We start from the raw sequence: 15,292 nt of genomic DNA, 5'->3' as shown, positions 1-15,292 counted from the left end.
AGTTACCAATGTGTGTGTGATGGTTAAAAAGCTGTTTTGACATTGATTTACTTTAACAGCTAGCAAAAGTTGAAATATGTCATCAATCGTTCAGAGTTTTATAGGCTAAAACTAGACGACAGACAGACGGACAATGCAAGTTCTTACCCAGCGAGCACTCGTCCACATCCTGATCGCAGGAAGCTCCTATGAATCCAGACGGACAGGTACAGAAGTGGTTTCCGCTGACGGGGTTGGTGTCACAGTTGGAGCCTTTCTGACAAGGGTTGCTGATGCAAGCGTCATCCAGTTGGCACAGCAGTCCTGATGCACAACACAGAAGATGGACTTTACGATTTGGACTGAATACATCCCATGGCTTCTATCAGTTAAAAGGGGGACTACACAGATATACTAATGTATTTGTAAAAACGTTGTGAAGAGGTCGAGCTGCATGAAGTCCTACATACCGCATTTATTATGATTATGGAGCTGAAGACTACACGTTGAAACATTTAAAATATCTGGGTTGTGAATTTAGAAAGTGAACCCACCAGACCTCTGTAGCCCCCTCCTTACCCCTGCTTGAGGCTAGTCTCTAAAAACTACATTTGCTGCTTCGAGCATGACACATCTGAATATCTGGCCAAACTGTTGGCGGTCGAGTTGCATTGTGGGAAATGTAGGCGCCAGAATTGCAAAACACAGAAGAATGGATAGAATGAAAAAGACAATATCTCCAGTTCTGCTGCATTAATATTTTTTCGATTGGTTGGATTTCATAAAAAAATATTTCCTGTCACGCATTTAATCTCCGTCAACTAATCGTAAATACCTGTGCGTCCGTGGGGGCATTCACAGTAGAAGGAAGCTACGCGGTCATGGCAGGTGGAGCCGTGGTTGCACGCGGCACTGGCACAGTCATCGATGTTCTCGCTGCAGTCGTCCCCGGTCCAGCCGTTCACACACACACACTGGTAGCTGCCGTAGGTGTTATGGCACGTGCCGCCATTCTGGCAGGCATTGGGCATCAGCTGACACTCATCGACATCCTCCGTGCAGAGCTGACCTGTGGGGGACAGAGGAATAAAGGTAAGTTGGTTTATATCTAATACCATTTGTTCATGAGAATTGACAAATGTACTTGAACATCACTGTACAAACCTGTAAATTCTGGTCTACACTGGCAGTTGTAGGTGTTAACTCCATCCACACATGTCCCTCCATTGTGGCACTCATGACCTGGGCAGTCGTCAATGTTAGTGTTGCAGTTTTTTCCTGCAAAACCTGAAACAAAAAGAGGAATATAAGTAACAGACTGGGTTTGTGTTGCTTTCACTGTGTTATTTCTTCTGGCGGACGTTTCAGGTTTTCAGTTGCTCATTTCTCCTTGTTCATAACAAAGGAAGCGAAACGTCTCTGCAGTTAAATGTGGTCAACCGTCTTTTGCTTCCCAGGAAAGACGGCAGCTGTACCCTCTTCTGTGGCAACCTCCTCGCCATGTAATGACATCCACTGTGCTATACTGTTACACAAGACGCCAACCACTGGACTGTACATGTGGCATGATGGGTAGCAAGAAACGAAAATCAGAAACAGAATAAGTCATCATTGCTTATGCCGGGAGTCTTTTTGGTCATGGGAGGTATGACATGCAAACAAGGACCCCTTCCTGGACTAGAATTGGTTCATTGTGTGTTATATGCATTCAAAAATAATTTAATTTTTTTGTGTTTATTGTTGGAGTTTTCTGGTGGAGTCAAATTATTAAAATGTTTAGTAGAATTATGACGTAAATGCTTTGTCTATAAGAGAAGAAATAAGTTGGGTGATCAGGTTTTCCTTCGATGAACAGCTTGTAATGGCAAGCACTAGAGAGTTGCCACCCACTTTAATTACAACCATTTTTGGATTCAGCGGTAACAGAGAAAAACAAGGTAAAGTTAGTCTGTACGTAGGTGATGAGGTGGAGGGCAGGAGTGCAGTCCCAGAAAGGTTTGCTTCACAACGCTATGTGAAAAGGATGTTGTCCTTTGACCATTTCCTTATGATAAGCCCTGATGTCTTCCTGCTCTGCCTTGTTCACACACTGTACATTGCAAAGCAGAAACACACACACACACACACACACACACACACGACACAACATGAGCAGGAACAGCCCCGCCTTAAATGACATCATTGCAAAAAACCAGCAACTAGAGTAACTTCAGGAAAACATTGTATTTATAAAAGGATAACCTCAATTTACTGTAGTAAAAGAGGATTACATCATTGAACAAATTATACTTAATCTTAGTACTTTTTCTCTAGAAAACAGCTGAAAATGACCTAGCAAATTATTCCCTATGATAAAGAATGTCATAGGAGGGTTTTATTGACGCTCTCTGGGCTAAATCTTGCTAAGTACTGGCTAACTAGCGGTAATCAACCAACCAACAGCGACTGTTGTTGTTGGTGTAACACAGCTAAAGATGCGAAAATAACTTCCACCATTTTGGATTCTCCTGCTCACCCAGTCAAAGTTAACCCAAGTTAAACTTGACACAATAAATAAACCCAGATTGAAACGCTTGTGTGGCCTTAAATCTAAGCAACAGCAGATCATCACATCCATTAAGACGTCTAAACCTCCTCTAATGTTGCTCCTTGACCCCAAATTTAGTGTTGATATTTTTACCTGGCACACAGGTGCATTCGTAGCTGGTGTCTCCCTTCTGGACGCAGGTGCCTCCGTTGTGGCAGGGTGAGGGGTTGCAGGGCATGTAGCGGCTCTCGCAGCGCTTGCCCGTGTACTGCTGAGGGCACTGGCATCGATAGCCGCCCACTTCGTTGATGCACACCCCGCCGTTCCTGCATAGCGACGGGTTGGCGTCGCACTCGTTGACGTCCTGTTTGCAGTTCTGGCCGCTGAAGAAAGGCGTGCAGGTGCAGATGTAGTTGGACTCGATGGCGGAGCACTGGCCACCGTTACCGCACGGGTTTGAGGCACAGGGGTCGGCTTGTTGGCACAGTTTACCTGAGGGCACAGTAAATTTGTTCATGCTCAGGCTGTTCTTGCCTTTTCTGTCAGAGAATATATATATATATATATATGAATAATTAGGGGCGCAGTCTCTTGAGTGACAGCTAGCCACCTGTTAGCCCTCACTTCGCCTTGGAGGTAAAAGTCAGCTAGATGGGCGTATCTCCCTCCCCCCGATGTCACATCAATGTCCTTTTTCGGTAAATGAGGCGGAGTACAAATTTGACAAGATGGCTAAGGACGATTGTATGCAGTTGGAATAACTGCGGTCAGCCCGGATTCTACATCCATTTGAATATACTATCTATGGTCTTACCTGACCATCCAGGTGGGCAGCGGCACTTGTACCGGTTGAGAGTCTCGAGCTCGCAGGTGCCTCCGTTGCGACAGGGTGAGCTGATGCAGACGTGATTGATTGGCGTCAGGCAGTGGCGGTCGGTGTAGCCCAGTTTGCAGGTGCAGCTGAAGTCCACCGTGTTGCCCTTGAGCACGGCGCGACACTTGCCGCCGTTCATACATGGCGAGGAAGAGCATGGGTCATGAAACTGGCACCTGCTTCCAGAGTATCCGTCCATACACCTGAGAAAAACACAGGTAGAGAGGTAAGCAAACTTTGATGGCATGTACAGTAGTATTTATGGCTTCTTACACACTTGCAGGTCTTTGCTTATCCTATAAAATTATTTTGAGCTGAATGCAAAAACTAAAATGAAATCAGAAAGAAGAATCACATTGTTTGCAATTTGATAAACTCAATTTATTGTCCAGCCAATGCAGAAATATATTAAAATTCCCCTTTAAGTAAATCATTGTCAAGCTAATGCTTATAAAGAAGAACCACCATTATATCATGAATACGAACAATTTACTAATGATCTAATAAAAAACCTTCTGTCCGCAAGATATATTGAGTCACCTAATAAATGTCCATTCCTTATTTATTTTCCTCATTTAAAATTAGCATTACAAAAAGAGGAATTGGTCGAAAGGAATTCTCAAACACAACAAATTTTCATCCGTCCCATCTTCTCCAGCTCGGCACCGATGGAAGAGTTCACAGGGGTAAGACAACAACACTTCGGACCAGCAAGGGTCATCCCTTTGTGCACTACAGTTCTTATAAATCAGCTGTAGCCTTCACCAATAGAACTTACTATTCATTTTCTCTTAAAAGATACTTAGCTGTCGTCCTGCTGTTTTTACAGCGCGGCAACACAGCCATGAGAAACTATGCTTTGAACGGGACATTCATCTTTCTAACCCCCCCTCCACCCCCCACCCTCCCACGCCAACAATGTGTTTAAGGCCGTAAAACAGAGTGGTCTGAACAGAGGGCGGAGGGGGACAAACTCCTGTGATGTTTCTCACAGGTTGGGTCTGTGTCATAAACGCCGCTCGTTTATGACACAGACCCAACCTGTCTGTGTTGGGTCTGTGTCATAAACAGACCAGGGAGAGAGAGAGAGAGGGATAGAGGGATAGAGAGAGAGAGAGAGAGAGAGAGAGAGAGAGAGAGAGAGAGAGAGAGAGAGAGAGAGAGAGAGAGAGAGAGAGAGCACTGCTTCAAATTCACAGATTTACAATGACAATGAGAGGAGTTGAAGGGTTTCCCCTGAGGATACAGACGGCTAAAGAAAGGGGCCACACACACACACACACACACACACACACACACACATACACAAATACCTACACAGTGTGCAGTCCTGTACAAACACAGGGGAAGATTACACAGGTTAACGAAACTGTAGGATATTTTAACAACTTTATGATCAACTGATAAACCAAAAAAGGTGTTGTCAAAACAACAACTGCCAACTGTAGGTACACATAACCGACCAAAAAGGTATTGAGGTCGAATACCCAGCCCTTATTACAGCTCTATTTGACAGCACCCCCTCCCCCCCACACACCCTCCCCTACTGCCACATTCCCATATCCATCACCTTCACAGATTCTGTTGTCAACAGCTCTGGGTGGCCAGTAAGGCTTGGTGGTCATTACAAAAACAAAGCATCGACTCAATAGCACCGGGAAAGAATCTGCAGTATTCGAAATTCTTCTTCCTAATCCGTCCTTTTCCAAAAGTCGAGGCACACGAAAAGCCGCCATCGTGGCACCCTTCAGCAGCTCTCCGGGCTGAAATGTGCTCGCCCCGACCCTTTTGTCAGCACTCATTCATCCTGAGGACAAGGCCGCATCTATGCCACAGTGTTTGAGCTGCAAGCCAACATTATGGGAACTTCAAAGCACCGTGCCACCACCTCAATGCTTGTTATTCTTCCCTCCCCAGAGAGGATTTGCTCCAGCATCAGACAAGGGATGGGAAGAGGGATGAAACGGAAGACACTGTGGCGCAACCTCTTGTCAAGAAACATGAAAGATGTCTGAAAAATGAATTCCTGCACGGAGGGAAATTACACTGGGAATGTGTGGATCAAAACGTATAAGCCTTTGTTGTTTTTTCATAGGCATAACTTGACAAATATCCGCTCTCTTTGGATCTTGTTTTGTTTTACTCTCACACAGATACAGTACTGTGCATTAAACATCCTGCCGACATCAAAGCGGCCTCACAACGACATTAAAACCCTGCCGTCACTCGCAAATACCTGACCAGAGCCAGCAAGTCTGTTAGCCCTGAGGGGTTGGCATGACCATGTCCCCAAACATTCCCAGGGGGTCCTGTATGTGTATGTGTGTGTGTGTGTGTGTGTGTGTGTGTGTGTGTGTGTGTGTGTGTGTGTGTGTGTGTGTGTGTGTGTGTGTGTGTGGGGGCCGAGCTGTGGCCCCTCTGTGGGGACAGGCGTGTGTTTAGACAGGGTCTCCCACTCAGGGGATTAGGTGGCCTTAGGACTGCGGTAAGGAAAAGAAAACATCACATACTAGGCTGCCCGCTGCATAAACAGTAGTAGTGAGTGGTGGTGGCATGTCAACACTCTGAGAGCGGAGTGTGGTACCTTGGCTGGGTGTAACATTGTAGCATTAGAATGGAGATAAAAGTCAAATAAGTCACATACAAATAAAAAAGTGTTTTTTCTTTACAAAGTCACAATCAAGTCGTTTGTTAAGTAATTATGAAGCTTGTTGTTTGCCTCAAAGAACTTGAAAATCGGCCACATTTGCCCACTTCTATCATTGGTCCCTCCATTTAACCACAACAACAGTGATATTGGTACAATAGGTGCTTTTAATCTGATGAAACATTGTAACAAATGAGAGGCATGAAAGTGGCATAAAGTTAAGAATGAAGTTTTCATGTCAGTCAAACTGTCCCATATTGTCTTTGCAAAAAGTCCTACATTTAATACAAAGACTGCTTCGAAATACAATGGGTTTTTGTCTTCTTATTTTAGTCCAGTGGGGGCAAATAGGACCAGAATTTCATTTGGTAAAATAGGATTCAACCACAAACATTTGTTTTTGGTCACACAGTATACATCTGAAAACATAGCCGTTTGAGTTCCATTTAATGATTTCATCTGATAAAAACAGAAGTAACTTGACATTAAAACTTGTGGAGTATCAGGGAAATCTTGGACACAATTTCTTTGCACCCATCGGCAGTAGACGAGTGGGTGTATGTATGTATTGTGCATTAAAGGGGGGGGGGGGCGGTCAGTGCAGAGCATAGCATTAGAGCTGGCTGCTAGAGGGCCAACAGTCCAGTTTAAGTCCCAGCGGTGGCGGGTGCTGGGGTCGTGAGCCGCCACACGAGCTCTCTGGAGAAAGGACCGCAGGGAGCAGGTGCGCATGTTAATGAGGAGACGGCAGCTGCTGCTCCAGCCATTCACCCAACCTCCCCGTCTCCACTACCCCACCACTCTCTCTGCCTCCTTCCTCTCTATGGCACCCCATCCTACCACTGTCCTCAAGCCTGGGCAGAGACAGGGGCCAATGCACTGCAAAGAATGAAGCTTATTAACCTCGTTAACTAGTCCAAATAACTTTGAGAAAGATTTTTTTTTTTGTAGTGCAATTCAGTTAGTCTGTTTTCAATTTGTTTGAAAAACAAGGGAAGGAAAAATGACATAAAGTGTTTTTCAAGATACCAAGATAAATCTAAACTATTTTAAACAACATCTTGAATGGGACATTCTTTACAGTGTTGGAATCTGAAGCCCCCCCCCCCCCCCCCCCCGCCCCTCACTACTTAGCTGAGAAATGAGGAGCGAGCGAGGAGCGAGAAAAGAGAGGGGGGAGAGAGAGAGCGAAGGATGAGTGGGCCCATTGTTTTTCCTCCCCATTCAGAGTTGACCACAGGCCGGGCGTATTCAGCTGTTACACCTCCTCTTTCCTCTCCTCTCCCTCCTCTTTCTCCCTCTCCCGTCTCCAAAAAAATAAAAAAATCTTTATCGGAATCTTCTTTCATTATACACGGCTCATCCCTGAATCTCCCCTCTTTTTTTCTCATTATTGCTCTCACTTCCTCTGTTCAAAGCGGTTTGCTTGCTGGCGTTTGCTTGCTTCCCACCGTGCACCTTCCATCCCTCCAGTAACCCCACCCACCCACCATCCTACACTCCCATCTCTTTCATTTGTAAGACACCACATTAGGATTTACAAGTCCCAACTGACTACTACTGCTCACTCCCTCCAAAAACTTTCTTCCAAGTTCCTCCAGACGGATCTGCAACCTTTTAGCGGTCTGCCACGTTTGAGGCCAAGTGTGAGGCAGAAAGAAAAGCTTAAAATCATAGCCAGACACACACACACACACACACACACACACACACACACACACACACACACAAACACACACACACACACACAAACAGGCTGTGGGACGAACAAAAGGGTCCATAAGAAAGGATATTGGAACTGGTTTGGTTGGGTTTTTTCAAGGGGAGAAAGACTGAAAGTGGTTGCCATTTCAGAGGGAATTTGGTTGTTTACTCTGAAGAGTCTCCTGTGCTGATTCTTAACCCGAGGCACGCTGGCAGCCTTGCTTTATAGTTTCAACTTTGAAACCTGCCGTCTGCCCTCGCTAAGCAGCCCAGCGTCTCACACAGAGGTCTTAAAGACAAACAGATAGAGCCCCCAGGCCCGCACCCTTACCTCGGTGCACGTGGACACACTATGCAAACACGCTCCGGCTGAGGTGTGTTTACAGTAAGTCAACTGTAGCACACGCTAGGCACAGAACGGTAACAGTTTGCTCTTTAACTTGGCAGGAGCCCGTCAAATACACGCTCAGCACAAAACAGCCTTTTTACGGGCACCGGGTTTAACTGCCTCAATGAGAGCGCAGACGTATAAAACGGGGGGCTAAGACAAAAGATATTCAACGATTCTTTTATGGAGGTCTTGGCTGTGTTCAAAACAAACAGAGCAAGGCAGCTGCTTCAACAAGAGAGACCTGTGGCCTGGCGGGCGGGATAATCTCAACAGCAGCAGGTAAACCGGGCTGGGAGAAAGGTAAATAAAGAAGACATGAAAAGAGGGGCACAAATCAGAAGCTGTGCAAATATCAGGTGTTTGGGAGGTATCGTATAACTAATGGAATTATCTGTGGCAGTAAGGCCGATACTGTTATTATCTTCTCTGTCATCCCTGCCCAGAAGCCCTGATTGTTCTCCTCTGCGCTCACTCCCGGGCCCGGCTCTTCTTCCATTGCTGCCGCAGTAGCCCGTGGCAACAGGTTTGCGACTACGCTGATGGGATGCATAACAGAGCTCCAGGCCTGCAGCAGATGTTGCGGTGACATCTGACCCTTGGCCAGGCGTCACACGAAGAAAAAAAAATAGGAAAAAAAGGGGGCTTTCCTTAAGTGACGGGCCAATCTGCCATCTGCCATCTTTCTGAGGTCACACGCAGAAGGGCACAGAGGCTTTGAAGGTAATATGTAGGCTACACATGTGCCTGCCGCACTGTACACAAAAAAAACCTAGAATGAGTACACAGATTTCGGCAGCTGTAATGGCCCAAATCTGCGTCTATATTTTTTTTAAGGAGCTTAGTAAATTAGGTTGTGCGTTTGTTCAATAATTGTGCCACGCAAAGCTCTGTGAGAGACAGAATCAGTGTCTGGCTCCAGTTCTGTAGGTGGTATAATAATTGGGATTATTTTAGGATAATATTCATATTTTAGATTAGAACCCTGTAATCGCCAAAGTAATTGCTCTCAATAACAGAGTCTGGTATGGCAACAAAAGGCCATCAGACAACCAGACAAATGCAGGGCCACTAATAGGTTTAACCGGATTATCTAAACAACAGACTGAACGTGATCGCACCCAAAATGTCAGTCATCCTTCATTGCACTGTGCATGAGTAGAAGTCAAGCCAAAGGTCAACAAGGGAGTGGAGCTGATAACAAATAATCAATTAGTTGATCAACAAAAGGAAACAATTGTTGGTTTCAGCATCCTTAGATTTTCTTGTGCGGATCAGAAGTTGAATATCAATTTATAATAATAAAAGTTTAAAAAAGCAATTTGAAGACGGCACCTTGTTCTTTTTTTCCAATATTTTTGGACATTCCCTAGACCAAACTCTTTTTATTATTGAGAAATTGAGAAAATAATCTGAATCTTTATCGATAATGGATACAATCAATATAGCAGCAGCAGCCGTTGCAAGAACTCCGCCAGTGGATTCAATTAGGTTTTTCCAACATATATAGTAGTAGTTGTCAGACTTCATTTCAGCACTTTTGCCAAGCTCCCATGATCTCAAAGACTATGGCTAAAAAGAGGTACATTTGTAATAAACCAGAGCTGTTTTTTAAGACTCTTGAACTTAATGTAGTCTTAGAAGGACACACCTGATGGGGAGAGAGAAATTAAATAGCTTTCAGTCATGAGTCAAACTGTGTTAGTGGAGCATGTTTCTACCCCTGGCCCCCCTCTCCCCTCATCCCTCCTGCCTACCCACCACCCCTTCTCATTTCCTGGCTGTTTGGTCCTGGGCAGAGGCTAAGTCCCCTTTAGTCTGGTCTGATCTGTCTTAAAAGCATTGCCCAAGGGGGGGGGGGGGGGGGCTCTCTCAACTCTCTATTCCTCCACACTTCCCTCCGTCGTGTGTTTTCCCAGGAGCATTTAGCGGCTAACCACAGTGACAACTCTGTAGCCACAGGTAGAGAAAATCAACACTAAAAATGCACACTTAAATTCAGCAGCAATCAAGTCTGTTTGAATAAAAATAGCTCTTCCATTCAAACCCAAAGCTGGCACAAAAAAAAGCAAGTGTTGTTGTTTGTTGTGGGACCGTAACCAAAGTTACCATCAAACCACCACTGGCCACATAAATTACAGGGGAAACGCTGCCCCTCTTTCCCTCTCCTTACATCCATCCATCTTTTTCCTTCCTCTCTAATCGTACAGGAGAGCTGACCTGGCCTGCCCACATCTGGCAGCCTTCATTAGAGGACCTGTTTATTTGGGAGCATTATGGACACAACCCATGGGAAAGAGCCAGCAACCCCCCCAAGGGACCAACCCCTCAAGCAAGTGTGTGTGTGTGTGTGTGTGTGTGTGTGTGTGTGTGTGTGTGTGTGTGTGTGTGTGTGTGTGTGTGTGTGTGTGTGTGTGTGTGTGTGTGTGTGTGTGTGTGTGTGTGTGTGTGTGTGTGTGTGTGTGTGTGTGTGTGCGTGTGAGAGAGAGAGAGAGAGAGAGAGAGTGCATGTCTTGAGAGTCATAGCTGGTCTAATGACTTCTGCCACTTCCTACTTTGCGAGCCTGGGAACTACTTAAGGGCTTTACGGGTGTCTGAAGGTGTAGCTGACAATGCAACCGGACACTCAGCTTGTTACTGTACATGGCAACTTTTTTTGGTTTGAGCCAGATAATGACAAAATGTCCAATCAATTACCATCATAAAGACCAAACGGATCCTATATGTTGGCATTTTGCATTTTTAGATTTTAGATCATTATATGCCATATATTGCCTATATTTATTTTGTGAGTAAGCCGAATAACAAAACAGATAATTGGCTGTTAGTAGACCAGCCTCACAAGCTAGGGTCTGTTCGCTCAGCCAAAGATGTTTTAGAGGGTGAATGTATACTCTGTAATGTTTTGATATTCTAAAAATGAAAGGATAGTGTGTTTCAGTTGCTCAAAAACACTAATGTAGCTGTTGTCTCTACAACCTGAGAGCTAAAGCTAGCAGATAACTTTAGATAATTTAACAATAGCTAAATCTTTTTAAATAAACACACAGGTACCGTCAAGGTTCCATCAACTTAATACAGCGCTAGTACCAACGTCATTCGGTCGGTAGCCTTAAAGTATCGAGTTCGCTTTCCAACTGTAGAGAGAACTATCACTTTAATACTGATACTGAAAATAACTTAAAAACATGATTTGGACACACGCTTTTCAGTCAAGTTTGGATTTAATGGTTGTTAACCCCCGGTCAGGGATAACGATACACACGGGAAGTGTAAGTTCCACTATCTGTAAAAGTTAGCTTTGGTGTAATCAAATACATTTTATATCTAAAATGGTATGTGTCTAATATCAAGTTAATTGTCTCTGTTGAATGGAGCCGTCCATGTGACCCCTCCCAGACTATCCTGGCTTAAACACTGAAATGTGTCATGTGTAGACTCTCTCTTGTGAGCCTTAAGAAAGCTGTCATCCATGTGGATGACAGCTTCCAACATGTGTAACAGACACCATGATTGGTATCAGTCTTACAATCTGCTCTGCTGCTTAACTGAACAAACTGCTCTTTTTCACTACAAAGCCATCACACTCCATTCTCCTAAATATCCTGTGAGTGACTGTGTGTGGGTGTATGTCAGACAGTGCAAGCGACTGAGAGCTTAAAGCACACCTGGCAGACAAAGTTGATCCGTTCCTGTGTGGAGCTGAATGGGCAAAACCACAAGTAATCATGGGTATTATGGGGCATGCTGCTGTGTGGGTGAGTGCACGTCCCTCCTAGTTGTTATACTATAACCCACAGACAGGTGGTCGGACTGAAAGGGGAAAAAAAATAAATGAGGAAGTGTGGTTTGGAGTATGTGTTTGTCCCACACACACACACAAACACACACATGCTGACTGTCAGTCCTCTCGGCTTACGATCAAAGTTTATGTGATTTGTCTTGGCATATGCCAACCAGGGCGGCTCATATATCACTAATCCTCTGCGCTGAGGTTCCCCACCACCAAGTCACTTCATTCAGCCTGAACACTCTGACGATCAGCCCTCTCACCAGCCGGACCTTTGCCAAAGGGAACCCAACACCGGCGGCGGCGGCCATATAAAAGCCTTGCGCTGTGTTTTTCTGGCTGTGTGATGATATGATCAGATACAGCACCTTTTCTTCCCCCGGGCCACTCTGAGGCTGTTTCCTGACTCTGAATGGAGATGGGGGAAGTGTAGTGTGTGAGTGTGTGGGGGGGTCAAGATAGACTCATCTGACCGCAGCAAACAGAGGTGCCATTAAGAAATCTCCAGAACCGGAAAGACAAGGGCTCACTTTCATTGAAGTTGGTGTATAGTGCAGCAGCCGCTGCACATACCAGGCGAGGACTTAAAGGCTGCCATCTAATCCTGATTAAAGTTCTGACATTTTTAGACCTCAAAAGATTGCCGTCTGTACTGAAATCCCCCCAGTCAAACACGTGTAGAAATATTGCAGAAAATGTATTCTTTAGGGTATTCAAAAGAAAAATCCTCTACATTACAGTGGTATCTGGCGACACTAAAAAATGAAATACTACAGAGCCATAACCCAGTCAAAATAAGTATTATTATTTAGAAGGTTTTCTGTGGTATGCTTTCATGCTCTGACCATCCAAGCTTGAACCTAAGTCCTAGAAGCTCCTCACCATGTGCCTCCCTGCTGTCAACAGGCTGTCACAAATCTGTTGTACTTATTTCATCACACTGAGTAACTGCTGATGAAGGTATGTGATCTATCCACAGCGTCCTTCCTCAACTCGACATCTCTCATCTCTCTGGCAGAAGGAGAAGCTCTGCTGCAATCTGCTTTGGTTCTGCCCATTGTGCCAATGGAATTTAGGAGTTATTTTTCCTGGTCTGCTCTGGATTGGCTCTGTTCTGCCGTCGCTCTCTCCCGCTGCCAAGCCCCTACAGTAAATGAGAGGCCTCCTCAAAGTTCTTTGGAGATAAACTTCAGTCAGGATCTCAGTAGGCCAGATATGAGGACGAGAAGGTATTTATGGTATGGCATGTCAAGTAGGCATCTCTGTCAGACTATATTAAACTAAAGCTTCCAACGCCACGTACTTGACCTCGACATAACACTTAAGTTACAAGGGTGGCGGCTTTTTGATGGAGGCGATATCAAATCCTAAATCTGTCAAGAAGGAAGTGGGCCTGCATGCTTTCATTGGGAAACATTCAACTATTATTTAAACTTCACCATGCCAGGCAGGATAACCGTCCACTAATCTAAAATCTATCAATCAAGCCTTTACCGCTTTAGACACATAATACACTTGACATCGTCAGACCTTTAACACCTTTCTTTGATGAGTTACTGCAACAAGAAAACCCTCCTGACATAGGCCTCCAACAGGATCCACCTGGTGGCAATTAGTTCTTGTTCATGTCCTGATGCTGCCAGCTGTGCTGGGTCAATGCACGGGGTGTTACAGCCAACAATGTTGGAGAATGCTCAAAGGAAGTTCATGTGAAGCAAGTGACGTTGGGGCCTTGCTTGAGATGTCAAAATTTGAAGACAAACTGTGGACATTGAGTTTGAGGGGGAGGGGGGCAAGCAGAGAGGCTATTGTTTTTATTCTGCTCGATCCTATCAGCAATATTTCTAGCATTTGACAGGGTCTGTGGCGTCCTCTCTTGACCAGATTATTTGACCAGATTCCCCAGCTTTAGGGAAGTTGTATTATCCCCTTGATTTATGTTACAGTAAGCACTTAGTTGCCTCTCACAGAGCTAGAATTCACATACTGACATCGGAGCTACAGAAGTACGCTGCTATGTTGCTAAAGAAGTTTTGTCAACAACAGTTGACCTCAATTGAAGATCAAACATAGTTTCTACACCTAAGGAACCAAGCTCCAAGTGATTTTGTGAAAGCAGAACACCTCGGAATTCTCTCTGTGTAAATGGATAGGTGTTTAAAGAGAGATGGCGCTTATTAATCGGTTGAACTAAAATAACTATACAGGAACCTTAGCAGGACAATATAGATAAGAAACAACTAATCACTTCCATGTCAACTAAACTTAAAATCTTTTAAAATGATCAAATCTAGAAATATAGTATGTTCATAATACATCATAACTTCCCAGAACTCACAAGGACATCTTCAAAGGTGTTTTTAGTTCAACCAAAAGTCCAACACCCCAAAACCTGCAGTAATATATTAATAATGAAGTTACTACTGTCAATATTTTGCCGCCTAAACCTGTTGAACCTAAACTTTTCCACACAAGTTCCCAGCCCTCTGGTGGCACAGTGACACAATAAGAGGGCCAGGTTTTAAACACACACACACACACACACACACACACACACACACACACATGCACACACACAAACTGAGCCTTGGGTGCCCGCTCAAACCCTTGTGAATGTCCATCTCCATGTTTAATTGGAGAAGTCTGAGGAGGAGGACAGTGAAGGGGCACAATGCTGGCTTTGTGGCCCACTGAGGAGGTGGGTTGGGGTAGTGTAGTGTAGTGTTGGCGGGGGGGGGGGGGGTGGGGGGAGTGGGTGATTGAGGGGTGAATAACACAACTAGCTAGAGCAAATTAAGATGTGGCGGGGGGCCAATATGGCTGCCTGGGGTTTTCGCAATCTTGAAGCTGTGACCCGGTCGGCCCCATCGGTCACCAAGCTCAGCGACAGTAAGGTGACACTAGTTGCTGCTGCTGCTCATGTCGGCATGGAAATGGGTTAGAAATAGAGCAAGGTAGTCTATTGTTATAGTTAAAAATAAGTGTTGAGGGGCAGAGCTGGAGCGAATTAGTTTATGTGTGGACTGAAAACAACTCAGAACGGCAAAAATGCAAACTTTGTGTCCATTTTTTAGTGTGTTAAAAAAACATCCACCCAGTGCCATCTGTCCAGAGGAATGAGAGAGAGAGAGAGAGAGAGAGAAAGAGAGAGAGAGAGAGAGAGAGAGAGAGAGAGAGAGAGAGAGAGAGAGAGAGAGAGAGAGAAAAAGAGAGAGCACTGAGGGCCATTGAGGAGGGGACACAATCCCAGGAGAGAGGAGGGGTTAGTGTTGAGGGGGTGGTGGCAGTAGAAGGGACAGGGTCTGAGGGTCTCTCTGGGAAGCCTCACCCAGATTAGTCACACAGAATTAATCGCAGCAGAGAACAATGGTCGCCGAGCTTCT

At 45.0% G+C, this 15,292-nt stretch overlaps 1 protein-coding gene across 2 annotated transcripts in view; it reads right to left on the bottom strand.

Annotated features, from left to right (window-relative positions):
- notch1b (notch receptor 1b) overlaps positions 1-15,292 on the bottom strand; it is a 40,522-nt gene that overhangs the window by 23,732 nt on the left and 1,498 nt on the right. For both annotated transcript variants that reach the window (XM_080043618.1, XM_080043619.1), the window contains exons 3-7: positions 3,321-3,583; positions 2,660-2,998; positions 1,144-1,266; positions 815-1,048; positions 148-303 (exon numbers count right to left, since the gene is read on the bottom strand). In XM_080043618.1, the coding sequence (XP_079899744.1) occupies positions 148-303; positions 815-1,048; positions 1,144-1,266; positions 2,660-2,998; positions 3,321-3,583 (1,115 nt within the window). The remainder of the gene's footprint in view (positions 1-147; positions 304-814; positions 1,049-1,143; positions 1,267-2,659; positions 2,999-3,320; positions 3,584-15,292) is intronic.

Source organism: Ammodytes marinus (genome assembly GCF_949987685.1).
Source record: "Ammodytes marinus genome assembly, chromosome: 2".
NCBI lineage: Eukaryota > Metazoa > Chordata > Actinopteri > Uranoscopiformes > Ammodytidae > Ammodytes > Ammodytes marinus.
Note: the sequence above shows the minus strand (reverse complement) of the source record. Positions and strands in the feature narration are given on the sequence as shown.